Here is a 26,573-nt window from a genome sequence, read left to right as displayed (position 1 = left end):
TATCACAAACGAAAAAAGCATTTGTCCAACTAAATGCCTTCTCTGAAATAAACACCTGGTCCTCAGTGCTTGACTAGCTCAAGTCAAAAATGTGTGCTGTGTACACGTGATAAGAAGCATTTTAATGGCCTCTGCCAACCCCGCTGTGCTCTTGGCCTTTCACTGACCTCTCTGCCGGGCTCTCCCGCAGGTCCGGTGAGTCCGGGCGGTCCGACGGGTCCGGGGGGTCCTCGGTCTCCGCTACCGCCGGGAGCTCCTTGCTTTCCAGGCTCGCCCTGTGAGAGGAGGACGGGGAGGTAGTGAGTCAACAGCGTACGTGTATGTCAAGCTGAGAAAGGGCCGCGTGGATGGAGATGAGAGTGCTTTGAGTCACGACCGCTGTAAAATGTCGCCGTCGTGACTTTTTGGAGAAACATGGTGGGCAAGGAATAAATGAGCTGCCGCTATTTTTATGGAGAAGGCTCAAAATGTACTTTGCGGGATTAATTACAAATGGTCTAAATTTACAGGCATGTCGTCATCTGCCAGTACCGCGGAAGATTTTTCATTTTTTATCCTTCTTACATTTAAATTTGAATCCGTCAAAAGACCTACGGCACTCGTCGTCTTCATTTACGACAGTGTCTTGACAAATGTGATCTGCTGTAAAATGGCGGGTCCACATGCATAATTTACACGGCAAAATTGAGCTAGTTACACGTGTCTTATGAAGATAGTATTTCATTTTAGATGACGATATGCGCCAAATTGAAAACATTCGAGAACATGATTGCCAAAAATATTGATAACAGACACTTAAATGACTTAGTGCTTCCAAAAATGGCTTTAAAATCTTACTAAAACTGCTGATATAAGTTTATGTGTGATTATTATTATTATTATCATTATAATTATAAATGTATTCATTTCTTTATTTTCAGAAACAGCAAAAACATATTCTGGGTCAATTAGGCCCAGGGCATGACTAATTTACCTCAAGAATCAGAAACCAAAAGATTTAAATAAAAACATGTGGTCTCCATCCAATTATTTAACCCTCCTTGTTCCATTAATATGTCAGGAAGAAATGCAAAAGCAAAAATGTTCCTGGGTCGATTTGACCCAAGATACTGTAGATTTAGTTCTTAAAAAGTTTCACAAATGGGGGAAAAAAAAATCACATAAACATTGTTTATGTGCCATTATATAAACCCTGTTGTTTCATTTATTTCTTTGAAACAGCAAGATTGTTCAAGTCAAATTCTTTAACTATCCCAAAGTGTCAGAACCTGAAAAAAAATGCAACAAATCATTATTGCAATATTTCATGAATGAACTTCATGTTCTATCCGTTTCTCTGTACCGGGTTAAGAAAGCCAATAAATTATGTGAGTGTATGTTGAGTTCTCCAATCAGGAAAATAATCCACCTACATCTTATATTATTAATAGTGGTTGTATATAGTATATATATTTATATATATATATAAACACTTTCATCCAAACTAGTGGAACCTATGAAGTGCTGCTCTAAAGGCTTTAAAGGAAGTCAGAAGATGTCATGACGTGCTGATCTAGTTCAGAGTGAATATTCAATGTACAGTGCTCATTAGGAGCATTGCCACAAAGTGGAAAAAATAATGGATGGGGACACAAGCTAGAATTTGGTACATACACTCCAAACTACCGGTATTTCAAAAAAATCCACAATTCCAAGATGGCAGCCCTCAAATTCAAGATAGCCAGTAAAAAGCTATTTATTTCTTTTTCTGGATATCTCGGCAACAAATCAATGTTAGTTTCCAAGATAGGGCATAAAGGTACTTTTACAAACTCAATTGGAAACAAATAGTTTTAAAAAAATGAAAATTTTTGATGTTTTAAAAACAGTTTAAATGTAATAAAGTTGAATGTGAATATGGCTCAAAGTTAATGTGGCATGTCATATTTCCCAAACTGTGAAGATGTCACGTTCCGTGCCTGCCTGCAGGGGGCGGGCTTTCTTTTCCCCGACTGCACACCTGTTGTTAATTTCGGGCTGATCACCTGCCTTTATCAAGCGACTCCGGCAGTCATCTCACTGCCGGAGAATTCCATGCCGTGCCATATTGCACCCGCGCTCGATCTCGCTATTGTCAATTGACCCGTTGCCTTTTTGCCTTACGGCCGTTATTCGCGTTTTGCTCCTAGATTTTGTATTGCTCTTATTTCCGCCAAATTCAGGTCCTCCTCGCGTCGTGTTGTTTTCCGCGAGCGTTTTCTGTTAGAGTACCCTTCTTGTTATTTCCTGGTCCTTATTTGACCAGCGTTTTGTGTTACCGTTTTTCCCTGTCGGGCTCTTTCTGTTCTTTTTGTCATTAAAGACACTTTTTCGTTGACAAGATTTTTTCGTTGTCTGTTCTCCGGGGATCCAACCTTTATTTCATTTGTTTGCACGAAGCGATAGCTATCGCTTCGGACAGAACGTGACAGAATTCTCCGGCCACCATGGATCCCGCAGATGTCGAAAAAATATTGTCCGCTCTTGCACGACAAGAGCAACAGATGAGTCAGCAGGGCCAAGCCATTTCGGAACTCCGAGGCGCGGTCTCCATGCTGGCTCATCGGCTCGACGATTACGAGCCTCGTCTAACACGGGTGGAGGAACGGAGACCCCATTCCTCCGGGGCCCATCCAGCCACCCCGGAAGCGTTCCCCTCTCATACCATTATGTCGAGGGAACCATCGCTTCCACACCCCCCTCGCTATGGGGGTGAGCATGGGCAGTGTGGTCACTTCCTTCACCAGTGCTCACTCGTATTCGACCAACAGCCGTCTGCCTACGCTAATGATGCTGCCAAAGTGGCCTATATCATGAGTTTGTTAACAGGTCCGGCGGCGTCATGGGCGATTGCGACCAGCGAATCCAAGCCGAGTCTCCGATCATCGTTCCCTGAATTCGTGACAGCCTTTCGCCGGGTGTTCCACCATCCCGTGCGGGGCCGAGAGGCAGAGGGTCGGCTACTTGCCCTCCACCAGGGAAGACGATCGGTCGCCGACTACTCGATCGAGTTCCGGATTCTGGCAGCACAGAGCGGATACGATGATCGAGCATTGTGTGGACTGTTTCGACGCGGCCTGAACTCTCAGCTCAAGGACGAGCTGGCGACCCGCGACCACAGCACCGACCTGGAGGAGCTGATTGACCTCGCTCTCCTCATGGACAATCGCTTGAGGGAGCGGGGCCGGGAGCGTGGGGGAGATCGTTTCCCGTATCGACGCTCTCCACATCGTGAGGAACATCGGGGAGTATTCCGGGAGACAGCACCCGCGGCGGAACCTATGCAGCTGGGTGGCAAGGACGTTGGCGGAGAGGAAGGAAGTCGCCGTGCCAGCCGTCGTACGACCAGAGACAACACCCAAACCTCTCCTCACGCCACAACCAGTCTTCCGGGATCATCTTTTCACGTCTATCCCGAGTACTGTGAGTCACGATCCCGCGCGTTAACCCCCGAGCCTAGACAAGCCGACGCGCGATCGGGACACCCCAACAGACTGGAACTTGAGGGGGAGATATTTGGTGATTCCCGGTCGAGGCGGGTTCGGGCCCTGGTAGACTCAGGAGCAGACGATTGTCTGATGGACACCGAGCTCGCATCCGAGTTGGGTTGTTTCTTGGAGGAGCTTATTGATAGAAAGCGGGTTCGCGATCTCGATGGGCGTCTCCTGGCGGTCGTTACGCACAGAACGGAGCCATTGAAACTGCAACTTTCGGGTAACCATGTCGAGCATCGGCGTTTTCTGGTAATGCGGTCCCGCAACGCTCCTATTATCCTTGGGTTACCCTGGCTTAGGGTACACAACCCCGTAATTTCCTGGGCGCGCCCAGCAATAGATAGTTGGAGCCCGTACTGTTATCAGCACTGTTTACAGTCAGCCGTCGGGGGGTATAAACGCGTCACACCCCCCGAGGATATCTGCCTTGACGGAGTGCCGGATTGCTATCGGGACCTCAAGGGGGCTTTTAGCGAGGACCGCGCGCGCTCCTTACCTCCACACCGCCCCTATGATTGCGCAATAGACCTGCAGGCGGGCGCTCCGTTGCCGACCTCGAGGCTGTATCAGGTGTCTCGGCCTGAACGCGAGGCGTTGACGGAGTACATTAACAGCTCGCTCGCCGCAGGTCTCATTAGACCTTCGCGTTCACCGTTAGGGGCGGGGTTTTTTTTTGTGGGAAAGAAGGACAAGTCCCTGCGACCCTGCGTCGACTATCGTGGGTTAAACGAGATAACCATAAAGAATAAATACCCACTACCTTTGTTAGATTCCGCCTTCGCCCCATTGCAATCCGCCACCGTTTTCTCCAAGTTAGATTTGCGCAGCGCTTATCACTTGGTCCGTATCAGAGAGGGAGTTGAATGGAAGACCGCTTTCAAGACCCCTCTAGGCCATTTTGAGTACTTAGTGATGCCTTTCGGTCTCACTAACGCTCCTGCCGTCTTCCAAAACCTCATAAATGACGTGCTAAGAGACATGATCAACATCTTCTGTTTTGTCTACTTGGACGATATATTGATTTTCTCCCGGTCGTTACAGGAGCACAAGCAACATGTTAGGCGGGTGCTACAGCGCCTATTAGAAAACCGGCTCTTCGTCAAGGCAGAGAAGTGTGAATTCCACGTTCCCGTAATCTCCTTTCTGGGGTTTATCATTGAGCGGGGTAGGTTACGAGCAGACCCCATCAAGACACAGGCAGTCACGAACTGGCCGGTTCCCACTAATCGCAAAGAACTGCAGCGTTTCCTGGGGTTTGCCAATTTCTATAGACGGTTTATCCGGGCCTATAGCCAGAAGGCGCTCCCCTTGACCCGCCTGACGTCTATTAAGACCCCGTTCAAGTGGGATTCCACCGCGGACGCTGCGTTCGCAGACTTAAAGGCGGCGTTTACCAGTCCCCCTGTACTTCAACATCCTGACCCTGATCTTCCCTTTATTGTAGAGGTGGACGCCTCGGATTCAGGGGTGGGGGCGGTGCTGTCTCAACGCTCGCCCATCGACCAGAAGCTGCACCCCTGCGCCTTCTTCTCTCGTCGACTCACAGCGGCCGAATCCAACTACGACGTGGGCAACCGCGAACTGTTAGCTGTTGTCTCCGCCTTGCAGGAGTGGCGGCACTGGCTCGAGGGGGCAAAGGAACCTTTTACCGTTTACACCGACCACAAGAACCTTGCTTACCTCCGTACCGCCAAAAGACTAAACCCCCGTCAGGCCCGGTGGGCCTTGTTTCTCACCAGGTTCGACTTTATTCTCACCTACTCCCCCGGGTCGAAGAACACCAAGCCCGACGCCCTCTCCCGTCTCCACGACCCCACGGGAGGGGACCGGCCCCCGGAAACCATCCTCCCGGCTCAGTGCATCGTGGGGGTCGTCCAGTGGGAGGTTGAGCAGCGGATCCAGACTGCCCTGGAGGGGGTTCAGGTGCCGGCGGGGTGTCCGGCGGGGAGACTGTTCGTGCCTCCGTCCCTGCGCTCGGAGGTCCTGCAGTGGGGACATGGATCCAAGGTGGCATGCCATCCGGGGGTGAACCGGACGGTGCAACTCGTCGCCCAGCGGTTCTGGTGGCCGGAGCTCCGGAGCGACGTGACGGAGTTCGTCAGGGCCTGCACCTCCTGCGCATGCGGCAAGTCTTCCCGTCAACCTCCGGCGGGATTGCTCCAACCGTTGCCCGTTCCGCCACGCCCCTGGTCCCACATCGCTCTGGACTTCGTCACGGGCCTTCCCCCCTCCCGGGGCCGTACGGTCGTGCTCACGATCGTGGACCGCTTCTCCAAGGCGGCTCATTTTGTGCCCTTGTCCAGGTTACCGTCGGCGCTGGAGACCGCCGACCTCCTGGTCGAACACGTTTTCCGCCTCCACGGCATTCCGACGGACATTGTGTCTGATCGGGGGCCCCAGTTCGTGTCTCGCGTCTGGAAGCGGTTCTGCCGGTCCCTCGGAGCCACTGCCAGCCTGACCTCCGGCTACCACCCCCAGTCTAACGGACAGGCGGAGCGCGCCAACCAGGATCTGGGGGCGGCCCTCCGCTGTGTGTGTCTCCACCGTCCCGCATCATGGGTCGACCACTTGCCATGGGTGGAGTATGCGCACAACACCCTCGTCTCCTCCGCAACCGGCCGGTCACCGTTCATGTCTGCCTACGGCTACCAGCCGCCGCTGTTCCCGTCACAGGAGGGGCAGGTGGAGGTCCCTTCCGTCCAGCATCATCTCAAACGGGCCCATCGTGTGTGGAGGGAGGCCCGGGCGGCATTGTCCCGCACGGCGTCCCGGAATCGTCAAATCGCGGATCGTCGTCGGCGCCCGGCCCCCTCCTATCTGGTGGGGCAGAAGGTATGGCTGGCTACTCGGGACCTTCGCCTGGCCGGCTCCTCGGCGAAACTGGGTCCTCGATTCACTGGTCCCTTCGAGGTTGAGGCCGTCATCAACCCGGCTGCTGTCAGGCTCCGTCTACCTCCTACCATGAAGGTCCACCCCGTCTTCCACGTCTCCCTTCTCAAACCCGTCTCTTCCAGTGACTTGGCTCCTCCTCCCACGCCGCCGCCCTCTCCGCGGGTCGTCGACGGTGACCCGGTGTACACGGTTCGTGCCATCCTGGACTCTCGGTGCAGGGGCAAGGGCTTCCAATACCTGGTCGATTGGGAGGGCTACGGGCCTGAGGAGCGGCAGTGGGTGCCTCGCTCCTGGATCCTTGACCCGTCCCTTCTGCGCGACTTCCACACCGCTCACCCTTCCAAACCGGGAGGTCCGCCGGGAGGCGTCCGTTGAGGGGGGGGTACTGTCACGTTCCGTGCCTGCCTGCAGGGGGCGGGCTTTCTTTTCCCCGACTGCACACCTGTTGTTAATTTCGGGCTGATCACCTGCCTTTATCAAGCGACTCCGGCAGTCATCTCACTGCCGGAGAATTCCATGCCGTGCCATATTGCACCCGCGCTCGATCTCGCTATTGTCAATTGACCCGTTGCCTTTTTGCCTTACGGCCGTTATTCGCGTTTTGCTCCTAGATTTTGTATTGCTCTTATTTCCGCCAAATTCAGGTCCTCCTCGCGTCGTGTTGTTTTCCGCGAGCGTTTTCTGTTAGAGTACCCTTCTTGTTATTTCCTGGTCCTTATTTGACCAGCGTTTTGTGTTACCGTTTTTCCCTGTCGGGCTCTTTCTGTTCTTTTTGTCATTAAAGACACTTTTTCGTTGACAAGATTTTTTCGTTGTCTGTTCTCCGGGGATCCAACCTTTATTTCATTTGTTCTGCACGAAGCGATAGCTATCGCTTCGGACAGAACGTGACAGAAGACTGTGACAGACCAGAAGCCCCACAATACTTGGATAAGTAATTCCAATAATATATTTTGTAGCAAAGTATAAAATCAGAATTGTCTTAAGTATCACGGATTAACATTTTTCTTTCATCCTCACATGTAGACCTTCAGAGGTACAGTGTATGCATGCTGTAGCTCAAGGACTATAACAGCTCCAGACATGCTTTCAGAACTAAAACCTCCACATTAACCTAACTTTATTTTCAACTTTAACACATTTAAATATTAAAAAAATCTATATTTCAAAGTGATGGCCCATAAATCAATCATTTGGTTTTACAGTCCTGTCAAAGCGTCTGTCTGTAAGCTGCAGCTCAACAACCGTAATAGATACAGACATGCATTTAATGCCAAAATCTTTTGTGGTACAGAATCTTGGGGTACTTACAGAGGGTCCGGGCAGTCCAGGGAAGCCTCTCTCGCCACGCTGTCCAGGCAGACCCACAATACCACGCTGACCGGCCAAACCTTGAGGACCAGAGGGACCGAGAGCACCCTGGAGGAAACGGAGACAAAGACGCCATAAAAAGTAAAATCATAAGAAGCATCCAGGGCCATAGTTTACATTCATTTTCTTTATATTTCAGAAGTCAAAATGTTGAATAGGTCCTGAAGCTTCACAGTTTACATAAACAACACACTAATGGAACATGTATGTAGCCGATCGTAGGGGCCCATATTGTTGAATACGTTATCATTTGTCAGGTGGTGTTTTCGAGGCAGGCCTTGTCATCTGCGATTGTGCAAGTGTGTGTGCGTGTGTGTGTGTGTGTGTGTGTGTGTGTGCATAAGGTAGAAGCTTCGGGGCCTGCCATCAATCTGTCAGTAAGACGGCACGGCTCTCCTCTGCACTGCCTTGCTATTACGCTCAATGACAGCTGGCTGTATTAATGGACGGAATTCTCTCTCAGCAGGCTAGCAGCGCAACTTGAAGCATACTAAACAGAATCGGCGAAAAATTGTGCCCCACCACGCCGATCCTACAATAGTGCTTAAAAAAAATGATGGGGCACTCACAGGGGGGCCATCCTCTCCAGCGTCCCCCTTCTCTCCGGGAGCCCCAGCAGGACCGCGAAGTCCAGCGTCGCCCTGTCTGCCTGGGGGGCCGCCGTCTCCCCTCACACCCTTGGGGCCGTCTTTGCCAGAGGGGCCGGCGGGACCGGCGGGTCCAGGATTGCCCTAGGAAGCAATCAAGGCAAACCATTTAGGTGTACTTTTCATTTGAAAATTTGAAATAAAAATGCTTTTTTTTTTACTATTGGTGAATTGTTTTTCCAGATATAAAGACTTATAATATATCTCTGCTTATTAAATACAATTTTCCGCTTTAAACATAATTTAACCATTTTAACATACTGTAAATAAGAAAATATTTAATTTGGAGGCACTGTGAAGGATTTCCATTCCATTTCATGAAATAATAATCATGTCAACATTGACCAGAATACAGGCTGTAGTGCTATTTGCCACTTAAAAAAAAAAACAACTCATCTTTTTCCTTTAATAATAAAAAACCCAATATCATCTTTATAATGTGTTTTTTGAAAAAGCAAAAAAACATTTAGTCTTATTTGAAAAAATACTTTGACCAAATATGTCATTGTTGAACAAAGTATGTACCTTCAATTTTGTCTTTCTGGAGTAAAGAAATGACTGCTGTTTTTCCAGTCAATTCGGAGACAGATGCTTTTCAAGAGATGGCAGCAATACACAATTCAAAATGTGAGAATTTTGTCAATAGCGATGGAAGGTCTCTCAAGAGTGTCGAATGATGGAAGCTTTGAACATTGCTGGACTAAGTGCAGACGAAAATGGGTTTTCGTCCATCACCCAAATCGCCATTTGCCCATTTGTCGGAAGTCCAACAGTCAGTCCGTCAGTACGAATGACGGACTGGCAAAGTGTACAGACGCGCCCACCTCTGCACAATTTCGATGTGGAGTTTGCTTGTACAGTACTCTTGAATATAGTTTAGCGAAAAAATCATTGGCCGACTTACATTAGGACCGGGGGGTCCAACTCTTCCGGCAGCTCCAGGGAAACCAGTGGCACCCTGAAAGAGTGGGAGGGGAATAAAAATCCATCCAACAGAAAGTCAGCGGAAGTGATGGCGACAGTTCTGGGTGTCATGAGGTCACTTACGGGAGGTCCCTGAGCACCGCGGGCGCCTTTAGGTCCAGAAACACCAGTAGGACCCTGGAAAAGAAACACGTCTGTACTTTTAGTGTTAAATGCGACCTCGCCCGCTTGAGGACAATTAATTCCTCACAATTGGCCACATTCTTAACATTCAATCATCTATTGTTATGCCCATGTTTTATAAGTGACTCACGGCGGGTCCAGGGGCACCAGACGGTCCTTGTGGTCCGGGAGCGCCGGCATCACCCTTCTGCCCAGATTCTCCCATCTCTCCCTTGAGTCCAGGTTGTCCATCTGAGCCCTGATGGAGAGACATCAACACTTTTAGGTTGTCTCGATGAACATTGTGTTAGCTTGTGGTGGCTAACTGGTGTTAGCGTTCAGCATTTACATTTCATTTTAATAGGAAAACCTTAAATCGTAACATTTCAAAAAACTGACATTTATTAAATGTGTCCCATTTGAAAACATTTGAAAGTGACATTTTTTAAAATTCAATATTTATCCAAGATGAAGTCATGAAATTCTTTGACAGCGGTTACTATAGTGGACAGCTCACCATGTTATCAGGTTAGTGGGAGCATGAAAGGGTTAATGTTGGGCTATTTTTCATACTGAAAATTGTGGAAAATGCACATCATAGTTATACATTGGCCAGCAAGATATATTCTTTATCATCAAAGACGTTTGAATAAGGATTCTTTCAAGACTTAAGGTTAAGAGTAGAATTGAGCGCATTTATCAAAGTGCACCCTTCCAACTAAAGCTGACTCATTTTACAAGTACAAGTGACAGTAGGGGACTTGTTTTTGTCGCATCTCGATCTATTTTTAGTGTGTGTGGTGATACGCTGCAACGGCTATAAACATCTGAAAAGTGGAAGTGACCAGGACAATATTGTGTGTCATCCAGACGTATACTCGATCATTTGCCAAGCTAACATTATGGCTGTCTCTGTGTTACTTACAGGGGGTCCGGCAAAGCCAACAGGCCCAGGAGGTCCGGTCTCACCTCTGTCACCCTATAGGAGAACGCAACGTTAAACGTGTGAATGTACACTTGCAACATTTGGCAGGCTAAAAGGATTAAAAACCTACAGGAGCACCACGGGTACCGGGAGCTCCAGAAGGACCAGCAGGACCGGATTCACCCTGCAAACAAAACACAACAGTAAATACATGTCCCCTGTATATATTTCAAGATGAATTGCGTATACGAGGAATAATATCAACCTTACCTTTTCACCATTGGGACCACCAGGACCAGGAGGACCAATGGGACCAGTAAGACCCTGAAAATTAAATATAGAGTCAATCAATGGCCATTTCTGGTATTACTGATGAAATAATATGATGTAAACAACTGAACAAAAGTACATAACATATGCACATTTTTACTCATCTGGTATTAATTTACCTATGGTATTGGGTATTTCCTTTAAAATTGCCTTTAGGAGTTTTTGAAAATTCAGCACCCAAAACAAGTTCATCTTAGCATTAAGAAAATTGGTAGGTATGTCTAATTATTGAGTAAATGCACAAAAAAGTCTAAAACAACACCATTTAAAGGTCATTTCAGCTTGGTACAGGCCACTAGAATTTGTTTGAAAATTCAGGCCCCAATGTCAGGATCATGAACACTTGATCAGCACTTCTATCATGATTACACACACAGAATCAAAAATTAAAAAGCTATGCCTAAAAAACACAGAAAGGTGCCGAGTGTAGTTTTGAGCAGCCATTTCAGGGTCAATTTGTCTTGGTAGTGCCCCCAAGAATTTTATTTAAAAATTCAGCTCCTATACCAGGTTTCAAACAAATCATTCTCAAAGAGCCAAGCCCGAAAAAACAAAGGAAGTTGGAAATTTTGGTTTGAGGCCACCATCTTTGTTAATATTTCTTTGGCCATTTCTATGGGTATTTCAAAGATGAATTTGTCCCATAGATTTGCTCTCATTGATACCAAATCTGAACCACATACAGTATATGAGACAGACGAGCAACGCAAAATTCGCGAACATTTGCAGGATGGTCATTCCGACTTCAATTCAAGTCGAAACTTGAATTCAGTCCCCGAAATTCATAAACTTTAACGTAGAAACTCAAAATTTGGAGGGAATGTCTACCATGAAGACACATTCAAAATGTTCCAGATGCCACGCCCAAAAAGTTGACCTTTCACATCTGAACTTCAACTAAATTTCAACTATGAATACTAGGTATCCAGGTGATGTGAAATTGCAACATTTTAGTTTCATCATTGAATGACACTGAAGTTCAATGACAATTCACAAGCATACCAAACTACTCGTTTGAATCGAATGATTCATTATGTCGCTTAGAGTTGTGTTCAAGACTTGCACCAGAATGAAAATCAAGGTGCTGCAGCTTTTACGCTCAAGCACACATGCGCTATCTACGAAGGTAGAACCCTTAATAGTGTTTTTTTTTTTCATCACTCTAAACTTACTCTGCCACCATCTTTACCAGGAGCACCTTCAGGTCCCTTCTCTCCAAGGTCACCCTGTGAAGGTTAAAAAAAACATTTTATGATCAAGAATTTTATCAGCGCGTGTAAACGGAACATCACATCAGAACAGACACACATGTCGGTACACATTCTTACTCTGTCTCCTTTGGGTCCGGGAATACCAGAGCCTCCTCTCTCTCCGGGCATACCCTGCAGACCGGGAGGTCCCTGAGCTCCGCCGCCTCCAGCAGGTCCGATTGCGCCCTAAAGAGCAAGAAGAGATGGTAGAAATTATGAGGCAAGATAGATATGGTGGGTATTAGCGGTTGAGCACTTTCACCATCAGCTCATAACATTTTTAACTACAGGCTTGCTGGAAAATGTCAACAGTTGTATTTTGTTCCACAACGAGTCAATTTAGTATAAGCGTGACACTTGTCGTTTTCTGTTGTTTATCAGAGTAATAAAGAAATAATTCATCTATTTATTAGTGATTACATAAAAGTACACACACAAATAATGTTAATATCAAAAGAATAGTGAAAAATGAAAGTATTCGATTAGGTGAAAATATGTACAATAATTGTTTTTTTTTCGAATGACTGAAGATAATTTTCAAATTCATACAATTCATTCATTAAAGCGTTTGTGGATTCGTATAATCTCTTTCTTAATTTAAAAAAAAATCTCTCTCGCTCCTTTATGCCAATACTGTTGGGATGCAATAGGAGCATATGGCTTCACTTCTTTCCCACCTCTGTGGAATCAGATAACAACTTCATACACCTTGAGACCACCAACAGACTTCTGACGGAACAACAGGCCAACACCATAAGGACTGCGCGATGGTTTAGTCTAAAGACCCTGTCGAGGCACTGCACTGTATCTTATTTCATTGTATTATCTTACAAAATAATTGTATTTGTGTTTCCGTTCTGCAAATGCCTCTAGGACACGCTTTCTTTGTATGAATAGATTCTGTTACATTGTGCGCGTGTAGTACCATTGTCACTGTTGTGGCCAGTTGATGAATCCCAATTACCAACTCTGAGACTAATTCCAGATTGACTTTTAGTTGCTGCTTTCTGACATTACCCGCAGATAAGGACATCGCTTCAGATAACTGAGCGTGTGACAACAGCATCTGCTTCCACCATGTTGCTGCAATTAAACGGCTTAAATGTGCCGGTCGCTGGCTGAATTGGAAACAAAACAGCAGATTGCACCTCTGTGAAGTCGATTTGTACTTAAATAATCATTGTTTGCCGGTGAGTGTTGTGAAGCCTTATCACAAGGATTTTCTAATAACATTTTCCCTCCCAGGAAAAGCTGCCAAACAGAAAAACAGCAGACAGCTATTGATTGTGGATGGAATAAATGGAATGGTGAGCTAGGTTGCATTCATGACTCATAAGGACTCACTTTGGGGCCGTCAGTTCCAGGGGTTCCGGGCAGACCTCGGGGTCCCTGCAGACCCTGAGGACCGGCTGCTCCTCTCTCTCCGGGGAAGCCTCGCTCTCCCTGAATATCAACACAAGTCAATCCATCGGTTATCACTCGTCATTAATTAGTGTTGAAAGTATGCATAATCTTATGCTGTATAAACAACTTTTTTTCAATGCAGTACAGTACATTTATAAAGTGCAGGTCAGTTGTATTTAGCTTTAAAATACAAAACAGTTCTTCTTTTTGAAATGTTTTCTTTCATTAAGGTACAATTTTATTTACTGTTTATGTGCAATGGATTTTAATTGAATCATTAAGTTCAGATTTTTATTTGACTTAATTGAAGCGCATGGTTAATATTCAAACTAGATAATTTTACAGTGTCATAAAACACTATTTATTACAATGGTGCCTTTTGAAAAAAAAATGTTCTGAGACCATTCTCATAAGTCAAATTCAAATTACCTATGTGGAAAGGTAATGAATGAATGAAAGACCATTATTCTGTTCCAGCCTCCCCCCAAATGGACAAAAATATTTTGGAAGGAAAAATGGCACTCTATATAACATTGTACTTTACAAAAATATAGCGATAACATGATGATCATCACTTAATGCTGCAAACCATTTCACTGTCCTGCTTCTTTTGATGTGTCTGCCTTAGCCACTGGCAGGCAATATAACACAGTCATACAAACACAAACAAAGAAGAGTACTACTTCTTCTTCTACTGCTACCGTAAGTGACTCAGTAAGATGCTGAAATAGTAGACCTTTTTCATTGAGTATAAATAATATTTGCTTGGGCGCACTGTTGTTATCTATATACATGTATTTCTCCACAGTTCCAATCTATTGCTTCTAACCGCTAGCATGTCAATGGGATTTTGGAATGTTAGCATTCCGCTAAGATGCATGGATTCTGTCAACGTACCCTTGGTCCAGTGGCACCGGCAGCTCCGCCTTCTCCTGGAACACCCTGATGCAGGAGAGAGGATGTGACATGTGATGAATCAGGAAGTCGGCCTCGGAGAGTCAATGCATTTTATTACAAGCGTTCATGTGTAGACTGCAGTCAACTAAGAGACAGGTTTTTACTTTGACGCGATCAACGCATCCTGAGATCCTGAAGCAAAATGTACGTAAAGAACACATAATGAAAAAAAAATGGATTTGACATTTGACCAGAGCTGCATTAGCCATCTTGTAACAGAGAACCAAATCAATAGGATTTCTTCTTAGCCGTAGGACGAAAACATAGATACAGTGTGATACAGTATAAAACCTCAAATGGATGGCTGACATGCAGTAAAAGCAGTCAATTTCTAAACCCTTGCCACGCTCTTTGGGGTCTAAACAACATTGTCCTCAATCTCCCAAGTGGCTCCTGCATGATTGACTAACTGTTCCGTGTGCACGTACCTGATCTCCAGGCTTGCCTCCCTCACCAGGTGGACCAGGGGGGCCAGGCAGACCCTGTGTCAACAAGACATAAGCATCACCATGTGTGCGAGCATACATATATTTATCATAATTATTACTATTCTGTTGCAACACATACTCCAAAAATACTACAGTGATGGATGTACAAGAGTTTATAATAAGGGTTATAACAAGGGTTATTTTGAATATGCCTGGCAATTTCTTTTCTTTCTTACATTTGATTATGAATTTGCACCATAGTGTGTGGCTTTCATTGTTTTTAGAATTAATTACTGTTTTCCAGCTCTAATGGCAATTTTTTTATTGTTTTAGTAGTGATGGTGGAAGTGAAGTTTTAAAAAAAAATTAAATAGTTTTTTTCTGACATAAAGGTTCTTTTTGTTAAAAAGTAAAATCCAATCAATTTAAATCATAGACCTCTTAAGACAAAAAAGCAGGTCAATAGAAAAAAAAATCCTAAATATTTTGGATGATTATGTGAAATAAAAAAATAGTGTTTCTCTTTGGATATTGATATTCATATCTTTGTTGTCCTGTGAATGACAACCAAACTGTGTGAGATTTGTTTTGCTCGATTTGATCCGAAAAACACCACACTTTTTTCTTTGTAATATAATAAATGTTTCTTTGTATCCATCGCTGTTGTCTTTGGAAAAACACATGATACATGCTTTTTATTAGCTAGGTATGTGAATGAGTGCATAAGTGAGACTTTTACCTGGAAACCAGAGGGACCGGGTTGTCCTTGCTCTCCTCTCTCGCCAGCAGGGCCCTAAAGATGAACGTAAACATCAAATCAACTAAAATCAACTCAATATGTGTCAACTACTGCAATGAAATACACTTTAGAAAATTACAAATGCAACATTATCGATACGTACAGCAGGGCCGGGGGGTCCGGCAGCGCCAGTTTCACCATCTTTACCAGGTAGACCCTGAGGTGAAGGAAAAAGTGTAGTATTAACGTGTGTCTTACATGATTTATTTTGTTGATGATTGCTTCACACTTACCCTTAAACCATGAGCTCCTACCAATCCCTTCTCACCAGATTTGCCAGGCTCGCCCTATAAACCAACCACAAGGACACAGTGCAAAAGAAAGAATTGATCAACAACCAAATGTGTGATTTGCATCAGGTGGATGAGGAGGTCAATGCCAACACACCCAGCAGATGGTGACTGTGCCCAGTTTGGTTGGCCTTGAGTGCAAAAATAATGGGTACAAATATTTTTTTTTACCCTTTGTCTCAGTGTTGCGGAGCAACAAGTAGCCAATGTGCCGACCGAGCAAGCTGTTTATGGCCTTTATTTGCTTCATGGGGTAGAAGAAACCACTGATCCGTGTTGCCATGGAAACAGCATAGTGACTACAGTATTTTGTTTATCAAGCTTACAAATCCAAGGGCAGCAGATACAGTGAAAACAGCAGAGGACCCAGAATTCAACCTTGTGGAACACCATACAACAGTGGGACAGTGCGGGGAAACGAAGACTGACACAAAACGTTCTCTCAGCCAAATAGGATCTAAACCACTAAAGAGCGCTTCTAATGCCCAACTTGTGCGACAAACAAACCAAAAGAATATTTTTGGTCCACTCTATCAAATGCTGCATTTAGACGTGCCAAATACGGTAATTGTTCACCACCAATTATATACCTTGTAAACAGTGTCTACCTTGTCTGACCAAGCAAGTTTAGTGATGTCCACAACTTCCCAAAGAAATATCACTGTGTGCCTAATTGGCACGTGAATATTTTTCAAATTTGGCTTTATTATTTGGCAAATAATAAAGCCTCATGAATTCTGGCTAGCATTATATATCAGGCATGGAGGCATCAATGACCATGTCCCATTAATTCTGCTTAGCAACAAGTGACTATGCAAGTTAGTCCTGGATTTTGTCTGGTATGGAGACTAAGTGGGTCGTCCCCCAACAACTTCAAATATAGAAACAAACACAAATGCACATTAAATAACATAAAAGTATACAAGTACCATAATAGTCATATGGTAACAATGTGTGTTTAGCCTAACGCTGTGATAACTTCCTTACAGTTGCTCCTTTGGGTCCGGGGAATCCCATGACGCCAGGTTGTCCACGGGCACCCTGTGGGCCGGGGGGTCCCGGTCTGCCATCTTCACCAGGAGCTCCCTAGACAGTAAAAAAAGAATTAATAAATAAATAAAACAGTCAATTTTCAGTGTGCAGCACTTGTAAGTAATAAAATGGGAAAATTGTTAATATTATACAGAGGAATTCATCCGTCCAAAAAATAATGTGTATGCCATGAAATGAGGAACATAAAAATGTCAAAGTGACACACTGGGACTGCTGAACTGGAAGGTAATGATTGGATTTGTCATTAAATGTGGATTGCTCAATTACTAAAAAGCCTCTTGGCAGCTGCGAATATACTCCATCACATCATGGCTCCTGAAGCTGGAGATGGTATCCTTTTTTTTTTTGTTTTTAATCGGCATCAGTCACACAATTGGAAGGGATGCACTCACAGAAGGTCCGACTTTGCCTTGGGGACCAGCGTCTCCAGGACGTCCAGTAAGACCCTGCCAGAGCACACAAGCACACAATCAACAAACACATACCGGTAGATCATTTGCATAGAGACGAGACACATAGCTCCATCGTGGGAATTTCATCTCCTGCTAGACTGGATGGTGAATACGTTACTATCGCAAGAAATGGAAAATACATAAATAAACTTAGGGAGGTGGAACTTGTCCTGATTAGGGATAAAAGAGTTTACGGTTTATCGATCAACCATGATAATATTTCAGACCGCTTCAAATTGACATTATTTTTAGTTGCATATTTACTGTCACTGGGAGTAGTTGTCCTTGGGGTCCCAAACAAACAGAGAAATAAGAAGATGCCAAGGATATGCCCACTTCACGTTTCTGTTTAAATCTGAAAATTATTTTCTAATGCTTTGAATTATTTTCCAATATGTGTAATATTTTAGATTTGCTAATATTTTGTATTATTTTTGTAATGTTATTTTTATTCCAAGACTGTGGTGCCAAGAAGTATTGAGCAACTTAAAAATATACATTGTCAGGCAGAAGCCTCCTATGTCTAAATGAGGTCAATTTCACTTTTATTTATCTAAGTGAGTTAATTGATATCAAGGCAAACAGAAATACATACAATACATAATTACTCATTACATTGCGTTGCATCATAGCATGCGGGGAAAAAAAGTAGGGATGGGCGAGTACTTTTCGCAGTGTCTTAAAAACCACAGATAACCTTGATTGCAATTACTCACTGTCATCGCGATATGAAACTTCTATACCGTCATGATTGACCTTGTCCAGTGCGGAACTGACAATGAAGGATGATGAGCCATGAGCAGGAGCCATAACTAATGAATGTATTTCTTCCATTAGAACTTACTCTGGCACCAGGCAGACCGGACTCTCCAGGACGGCCTGGGTCACCGTTAGCACCCTTGGGACCACTTGCACCTGAGGGTCCACGCTCACCGGGTGCACCCTAAAGAAAAAAAAAGAGAAAGTGAGCGAGCATGAAAAACAGGCCTTTCATTCCACCCCAAAAAAGCCCGCAGGAGCAGACGGGGAGCTCCTTTTAATGGCGTGATGCCTTTCAGTGACCCGCTGAAGATGAGCAGATTAAATTCTGGCAGGTTCATTTGAGCGTAAATGAGATATGTGCGTAGGGAGATCACGTTTAATGAGATTCTGCTGCTGACATGTGAGACATTTGGGTCGCTTGTCAGAAGACATATTCGGAGCTATGCTACCATCGGGTGGCCACAGGATGGAAGGACACAATTCACTGGAAAGTCTGAGCCGAGTTACCATTTGCCAGGAAAGCAGAGAACAGCCTTGAACAAACTTTATTTCAAGCCGTGAGCCACCGTCAACATCCAGATCGAGTTGTTGCACACCTTGACCATAAAGCCAGACATCATGTTTCATCAGGCAAACCAAAAAAAAGATCCAAATTCAATTTCATGTCAGTTAAACACTACATAAACAAGAAAAAAACATAGAAACCTGCCACAGTTTTTTTTCCCCCTGTAACACTGGGGGTTGCTCAAACAAGAATTTGGGAACCTACTGGCCACGAGATGGATTTAGATGCTTTCGTGGAAGTCACCGTTCTTGTCTATATTACCAATTACACAGGGTGTACACAAATCGGTGGTGACTCAAAGAGAAAAGAAAATTGGCTGTTTCAAACAAATGCCGAATCTGAAAATTGAAAACAGGTCATAGCATATTGTCGCGTGTAGTGACACTAATGTCATTTTTGCTGGTCTCTTTTTTTGGAATAACAGTTGCTGGAGGAGTTGAAAAAAAATGTTGCTAAGTTGGCAAGACTGCAGTCTTAGCTCTCACTTGCTATACCTCGCTTGTACTAACGTCCACATTTGTGCACATAAAATAAAAACAAAGCGTTCGAAATAAAGCACCACATATTTTGTGTTTTACTTTGACTCCATGGCCAGTGTGAGGGCCGTTCAGAGACCGTGGGCGGGCCAGATGTGGTCCCCGGGCCGCACTTTCCTGAAAGGTCTGGCTTACAGTGTCATATTTTTCTTCTCTCTTAACTGCCCTCCAACATTCTCTCTCTTGTTACTTTCATGCAATGGAATTATATGATCCAGTGGAAGACGAACCTACAGTAAGTCACTACTACACATAAAAGTATAGAATAGCCTTTTCCAAACTTTGTTAAAGCCATGCACACCTCTTAAGCATCCCAACAGAGTAAACCACCCCCCACCCTCGACTCTCACGCCTTGCAATGACCCTTGAGAAAAAAAATACAAAAGCAATTTGGGTTCTAACGCTCATCAACTGTTCTGGAAGTGCGTGTGCCACATGTTGGGAAACTTGTGGAAATAAGATTGTGACTATGTGCACATAAAATACTGAAAAGCATTTCACAAACGTTCCCAAGCCAGCCATTCCTTTAACATGCTGAGAGTTGGCGCACCCCCACTCCCAGTCCGCATCCATCATTGAAAACAAATAATACAGCCAATTGTTTGGGCTATAAATGTGTAGTTGTTAAACATATTACTTTATTATATGAATAAATATAAATGCTCAGTAAAGCATTAGTGAAGGTGTGACTGTGGGCATTCATTTGATGTGAACACCTGATTTATTTTTGCTATTATTATAACATGCATCATTAAACACATCATTAGTGCATGGCTTATTTTGCAAGCAATTTCCCTAAATTGTCAAAAGGAGTTAATGATGTGTGAAATATCCTTCTGAAATCACACTGGCAGTACAACATAAGACGAAATAGGCTATTGTGAGTTTCCCGAAGTAAAGTTTCATGGCTTAAAATGTGTTGCCTTATTGCTAGAGCATTCTTTATGTGTCAGCGAAAATCGGAAGTGCTCTTTTCAGTGGGGCTGGCATTTGAAGGTTACGGAGTCCGGAGGATTAAAATTGAATTAAAGCCACGTCGAAAAAGATAACATTGACTCGTAAATGACATCATGCGAGCATGATAACAAAAAAACCTGCAAATTGTAAATTACAAGTTGACGAGGTTGGACTCTATGGGAGCCACTGCACACATTTCTTTATCTCGCGCGAATGCATTTTTAATAAGGGCACCTATCCAATTTCGGCAGCAATCACAATCATAAGAGCTCTCTGTTTGCAAATGAAGACATGACTCACCTTGGGACCAGCCAGACCATCTTGACCTGGGAACCCGCGGTTACCAGGAGAGCCCTGGAAACAAACCACAGTCACGATTATGAACACACTACCCCTTCATTTGCCAAGTTTGAACAAACACTTTTTAAAACAATCTACTTATTTGGCCTCATTGGAAATGATATAAAAACCATTTTGTGTTGTGGTTTGAAACTGCTTTTCATATCTACCTCTCTCTCTCTCTCTCTCTCTCTCTCTCTCTCTCTCTCTCTCTCTCTCTCTCTCTCTCTCTCTCTCTCTCTCTCTCTCTCTCTATATATATATATATATATATATTAGAGCTGTCAGTTTAGCGCCTTTTTATTGGCATTAATTTAAATGAATTTTAACGGGATTACATTTTTTCTCGCGAGATTAACGCGGCGCACGTCACAAGCGGATGTTACGTTGCTCTATAAATACACCAGAACAAAACAAGAAGCGCGCTGCAGAACTCCACGCCCATGTCTGTTTTGCCAGCCATGGCAGCGCGAGACACCAAAAACGGATACTTAAAGAGTTTATGAATGGAAAGTTTACTTTTAAAAAGTTGCCAGATTGGTCCACTGACAAGATCAAAGTTACCCGTTCTTCTCTCTCTGTGTATCATACAGGTATACGATGTATGCCACTGACGCGATTGTTACTTGTTTGGAACTATTTTGTGTGGAAGGTTACAGCGTTCCGTGTCCATATAAATAGAGCGGGTGGAGCTTCTCTGTGTTCGTCTGACAGTGACGGTGCGCAGAGGCGCTGACATGACAACGAAAGTTCAGCAGTGCAGTGGTAGCGACCTAGCGAAAATAAAACGTCTCCAGTGTTGTCATCGAACCAAGTGTAGTCATCCGAATTGAGGTAGACACAAAAACTGTAGAGAGACTTCCGCGCAAGAAGTACCAACATAATCAACATAGCCTGACTTTGTTAGGGGGAGTGAAACCCCCCTCTTTCAGAATGGTTTGCCCCAGCAGCACGGGGGAATGCTTGCGCTTGTTTGTGCGGCCGGCAGTTTTGAATACAGCGGCACATCTCGTTATTCTCCAACAAACATACAGAAACAGACTGCTGTGTTCAAAGCAAACTTGAGAAAAATGAATTATGCAACCATGGTTTAAATCCACTATAGGCTGAGTACTAGTGTGCCTTAGATGTGCACTTTACAATGTTATATTGCTCTGTTTTGATTTCATAAAAAAAGCTGTTAAAGCAGTGAAAAATGTTTATGTAAAATTTAAAATCGAAATTGTTATTTCAGTAAATATTTGCATTTGGCACATAGAAAACTGATTCATGATTCCATATTGATGAGAGCATTGAAAATGGGGAAAAATAGGACAAAAAATGTAAAAGGAAATTCAGAAACGATAAAAAATATGTGAGTAATCACGATTAATTTTTTAGTTCATTTGAGTTAATTATGACAATTGCATTTTTAATTAGATTAAATATTTTAATCGGTTGACAGCTCTAATATATATATATATATCGATAGATAGATAGATATATACACACACACATACATACATATATATACTGTATATATACATACAGTATACATATACACACACACACACACACACACACATATATATACATATATATATATATATATATATGGATTTATTCAAATTCCTCCTGTTTGGTTCTGCATCAAACAAGTAGAAAACCTTCAGACTGCTATAGTGTACTGTAGTATCCGTACATATTTCACAGTACTCACTCTCTCTCCGTGAGGTCCAATTGGTCCAGCAGCACCAGGTTCGCCTCTCGGTCCTCTCTTGCCCTCTTCTCCTTGTGGGCCAGGGGCTCCTTGAAGACCAGCCGGTCCCTGCACAGAACAGCCGTGATTAGAACTCATATCAGTACAGAACGACAACAAAATATGCGCATTGAAACATTTAAATAAATGCTATTTTTCCTCTAAGTCAGGCGTGACCACATGTAGATGCAAGAGCAAATGCCTATTTTGCAATTTGACTTGATGATTTTTCTAGCAGTCTGTTTCACAAATCATCACTCTTCAGGCTACCTAAACAGTAACGGTAAACAGTGACTGCTCAACCATCCATTTTCTATAGCGTTCAACATCGGCAGCATGTTTGCAGCAGCTAGACACTTTTGCCCCTTTTAGCGTCATGCACGTACTATTGTGTTTAGCCATAGTGTTTATAAAATAAGATAAGATATCCTTTATTTGTCCCACACTGTAGAAATTTACAGTCTACAGCAGCAAATTTGGGGATAGAAAGAAGAAAAACTGTTTGCATTCACAAAAATAAATGTTTCAGTTTCAATGTACACAGTTCAATTAATAGCAATATAAATAAAGATATAGATAAGGTGGCTGTGCTATGTACAATGGTTTTCCACGTCATTTTATTTTTATTCAGCAGCCTGACAGCAGTCGTTTATGGACTATCCACGCTGTTTTGACTATGACGATACAACCAAGAGCTTTGCCCCGCATAAAGCCGGCCGTACCATGTTGATTTGGAGAAGAATGCATTATCTGAGGAGCTATGGAGAGGGTTGGCTGCCGGCGCTAAAATAAAGTCAACTGAAGTCAGAGGACTAAATGGGACTGAAGAAGGTGAATGGTCGCTTGTCGATATGTACCCTGCTACTGGCAGGGGACACATGTATTGTGTTCCTAAATTCTCTTGCTAAAATATGGACAAATGCAATCAAAATTGGATGGTTGATGTGACTGCCAGAGTGTTGAGCACTACAGTTGACCGGCGACATGTATCCCACCATACATCTCTCACCAAAAGTCGACTGAGATAAGCTAGAAAGTGGATGAAATGTGATTTCGATGTCTATGAAAGTGGGTTGTGTCCTCATAATATGCGTCTCAAACCGGGTTAATGTCATTAAATTCTAAATAAATCAAACTTACAAGCTCTCCTTTAGGTCCGGCCTCTCCCTTGAAGCCTGTGATACCTGGATCGCCCTGAAGGACAAAAAAAAAAAACAGGCCGTCGTCCTCAAATATTTCTCAAGTGGAAATTCATGCATTTTCCAGATGAAAGCGACTATCTCTGCTGGCTGTATTATGCCGTGATCACGTACAGATGTTCCTTTTGGCCCGAGAGGTCCGGTTGCTCCCTGAGGCCCGGGAGGCCCGCGAGGTCCAGGGAAACCGGGAGCGCCTGCGATACCGGGAGCACCCTTCAAAGCAAAAACACTCAGTCTTAGTCTTTTATTTCTGATTTTATTAATAATTTTATTCAAAATACTAATTAAGGAAGCCCAATACATTTTTTTTTTCTACTTACAGATGATCCTTTGGCTCCGGGGATACCATCAGTACCTGGGTTTCCCTTTAAAGAATATAACACACCTGTAAGCCTCCCTGAGTTTAATGACAAACCACTGAGAAAATTTTTGATGTCAAATCACTCACGGAAGCGCCGGAAGGTCCAGATGAGCCAGGTGTGCCAGACTCTCCACGGGGTCCCTGTGCACCCTCGGGTCCACGAGCACCAGTGGGACCAGCTTCTCCCTGATGGACAACACAAGCAGATGTTGAATACGGGCTCCCTCCAGGGGTACGCAAAAAAAAAGTACAGTTCAGTTGTATTGATCTTTTAAGATCAATGCATTTACACTTAATCTTCATTAACTCTTTTAAACAATTTATGTGGGTAAAAGCTTTAATATTCATGTGCCATATATTTTAACTAAATTATTATTCTGTATGTTGTTTTTTACATTTTTCTATTTATGTTGAGACTACATAATATAGTGGCTTACAATGATATTACATTTACTTTTTAGGAATAAAACAATTTAGGCCTACGACTACTATTACTATGCATTTTTTGCTGGTTACAATGGTGGAACTTGGAGAGCAAAGTCGATTTTTAGGTGGTAAAGCATTTGAGAACCCCTAAAATAGACAAGGACTATGAAACTATGTGAGTTTGTTTTGTATTCATTTGATTAAAATAATGTTAAGTTTTATTATTAAATATGGATTTTAAAAATCTTAAATTGTGCTTCATTTTCATCAACCATGTTCAAACTGTTGTCTTCGAAATCCTATTATTATTCTTGAAAGGAATTAAGGTTTTTAACGTTTGGATTTCAACAGCTAAAGTTGACTGCAAATCACTAGGGCACAAATAAATGTTGGGCCCTGCTCCGTTCTCTATAAACAGTATTAGTGATTTAGTCCCACTATTTAGCCTGCATTTCAGCAATTTAGCCTGCTGAAATGCAGGCTAAATTGTGGAACTGAATCATTGTTTTCTAAAATACCGCCACAGCTCATATGCTAATGCTAGCTCCAACACCGCACTGCACTTGAGTAAATTTGGGTTTATTGTGATATTTACTGTAATTTCTTCCCCCTGAATTTTTGCTTGTGTGGTTAATGTCACAGTCATTGCTCATTCTTTGTGGTTAGAAGAGACTGAGCCCTGCCATAAATCGCAAAAAATGGTAAATGACACCCCCACAAGAATTGGTAAAATATTCCTATATCCATAGATTAAACCGCAAATATATCACAAACTATACTCCCCAAACTCATTTTACAACATTATCCTTAAAACAAATCACCAGTTACAGATGATATGATTTTGAAACATGCACCTCAAGTGCGCTTTGTCATTTTAACAGGGTTTGGGCGCCATTTTGTGATAATCCAGAAGGATCACAAAAAACACGATTAGGTGAGTTTTTCACCTAATACCGGTGGATAGTTAAAACATGAATAGGTGATTTTTAGAAATAGTGAACTAGGATTGCATGGATTATTATTTTACATTCAATAGTAATACAAATGCCGCATACAGTAAATATTGATTTGCTTCGAATGGCTATGATGACACGATAATCTACGGTTCATCACCTCACATCGCAGTATGACAGTTGCATAGACGCCCATTTTTGCTATATTTGTCATCTTCGGGTCACAAACATTAATGGTGCATTAGAGAGAGAAGTCTTTGCACTTTTTAAGTTTCAATATCGAGCGGCCCGGTAGTCCAGTGGTTAGCACGTCGGCTTCACAGTGCAGAGGTACCGGGTTCGATTCCAGCTCCGGCCTCCCTGTGTGGAGTTTGCATGTTCTCCCCGGGCCTGCGTGGGTTTTCTCTGGGTGCTCCGGTTTCCTCCCACATTCCAAAAACATGCATGGTAGGCTGATTGGACGCTCTAAATTGTCCCTAGGTGTGAATGTGAGCGTGGATGGTTGTTTGTCTCTGTGTGCCCTGCGATTGGCTGGCAACTGATCCAGGGTGTCCCCCGCCTATTGCCCGAAGACGGCTGGGATAGGCTCCAGCACCCCCCGCGACCCTAGTGAGGATTAAGCGGTTCAGAAAATGGATGGATGGATGGAAGTTTCAATATCCAATGAGGACGCGTAGCCCACTGAGTCACATGTGAGCAGAATTTCCATTTAATCCAGTTGCAACATTTTGATGTATTCTCTAGCTTCTTGTTTGGTATAAAAAAAAACCTACAACCTTGTTAGGAACTTGACAGATATCCCAGCCCACTTCCTAGTATTACATACAGCTTGGCGTTCACTGGAATTCCTCTCCTATAGGACTCAGGAGTATGACATAACTAGAGTGTATTTGAAGAAAAAAGTAGATGGACAGAATTCCTCTGCCCACATGGCGGACTGTTGATGTTATTTCACTTCATGGCCTTTAGTTAAGGAGAATAATTGCCAAAAACGTGTGGTTGCAGACAGAACCTGCAACTCATTTTGAAGTCAGCAAGAGCTTTGAGGTGGATGTTTATTTTTAGTCTTGGTTCATTCAGCCAACGTTCTAATAATGATTTGGTTTTTCTTGGGTCCTTTTAGTGCTTAAATGTGGTGCATGCAATACCAAATGGGTTTATTTAGCTGCACTTCTATAACAGTGCCCGGAGGTTTAGGAAGGCAAATTTTAACCCTAACATTCATTAAATGTGACCACAAAGAGTAGAGGATACAGACACAATATCATAGCATGATATTTTAAGAACATTTTTTAAAATACAAGTGATCCTCATTTTATGATGCCGTTCCGTTTTTTATGG

The 26,573-nt window shown here is 43.6% G+C and overlaps 1 protein-coding gene across 2 annotated transcripts in view; it reads right to left on the bottom strand.

The window, feature by feature from the left end:
* col2a1b (collagen, type II, alpha 1b) overlaps positions 1-26,573 on the bottom strand; it is a 58,320-nt gene that overhangs the window by 6,000 nt on the left and 25,747 nt on the right. For both annotated transcript variants that reach the window (XM_052075625.1, XM_052075626.1), the window contains 26 exons: positions 23,941-24,039; positions 23,813-23,857; positions 23,607-23,705; positions 23,434-23,487; positions 22,255-22,362; positions 20,517-20,570; positions 18,241-18,339; positions 17,337-17,390; positions 16,879-16,977; positions 15,835-15,888; positions 15,705-15,758; positions 15,542-15,595; positions 14,803-14,856; positions 14,315-14,359; positions 13,358-13,456; positions 12,092-12,199; positions 11,936-11,989; positions 10,704-10,757; positions 10,564-10,617; positions 10,434-10,487; positions 9,660-9,767; positions 9,470-9,523; positions 9,327-9,380; positions 8,345-8,506; positions 7,716-7,823; positions 168-275 (listed from right to left, as the gene is read on the bottom strand). In XM_052075625.1, coding sequence (XP_051931585.1) covers positions 168-275; positions 7,716-7,823; positions 8,345-8,506; positions 9,327-9,380; positions 9,470-9,523; positions 9,660-9,767; positions 10,434-10,487; positions 10,564-10,617; positions 10,704-10,757; positions 11,936-11,989; positions 12,092-12,199; positions 13,358-13,456; positions 14,315-14,359; positions 14,803-14,856; positions 15,542-15,595; positions 15,705-15,758; positions 15,835-15,888; positions 16,879-16,977; positions 17,337-17,390; positions 18,241-18,339; positions 20,517-20,570; positions 22,255-22,362; positions 23,434-23,487; positions 23,607-23,705; positions 23,813-23,857; positions 23,941-24,039 — 1,989 coding nt within the window. The remainder of the gene's footprint in view (positions 1-167; positions 276-7,715; positions 7,824-8,344; positions 8,507-9,326; positions 9,381-9,469; positions 9,524-9,659; positions 9,768-10,433; positions 10,488-10,563; positions 10,618-10,703; positions 10,758-11,935; positions 11,990-12,091; positions 12,200-13,357; positions 13,457-14,314; positions 14,360-14,802; positions 14,857-15,541; positions 15,596-15,704; positions 15,759-15,834; positions 15,889-16,878; positions 16,978-17,336; positions 17,391-18,240; positions 18,340-20,516; positions 20,571-22,254; positions 22,363-23,433; positions 23,488-23,606; positions 23,706-23,812; positions 23,858-23,940; positions 24,040-26,573) is intronic.

This window comes from Hippocampus zosterae, chromosome 9 (assembly GCF_025434085.1).
Source record: "Hippocampus zosterae strain Florida chromosome 9, ASM2543408v3, whole genome shotgun sequence".
NCBI classification, from domain to species: domain Eukaryota; kingdom Metazoa; phylum Chordata; class Actinopteri; order Syngnathiformes; family Syngnathidae; genus Hippocampus; species Hippocampus zosterae.
The sequence above is the reverse complement of the archived record's forward strand: the minus strand, read 5'-3'. Positions and strand labels throughout refer to the sequence as shown.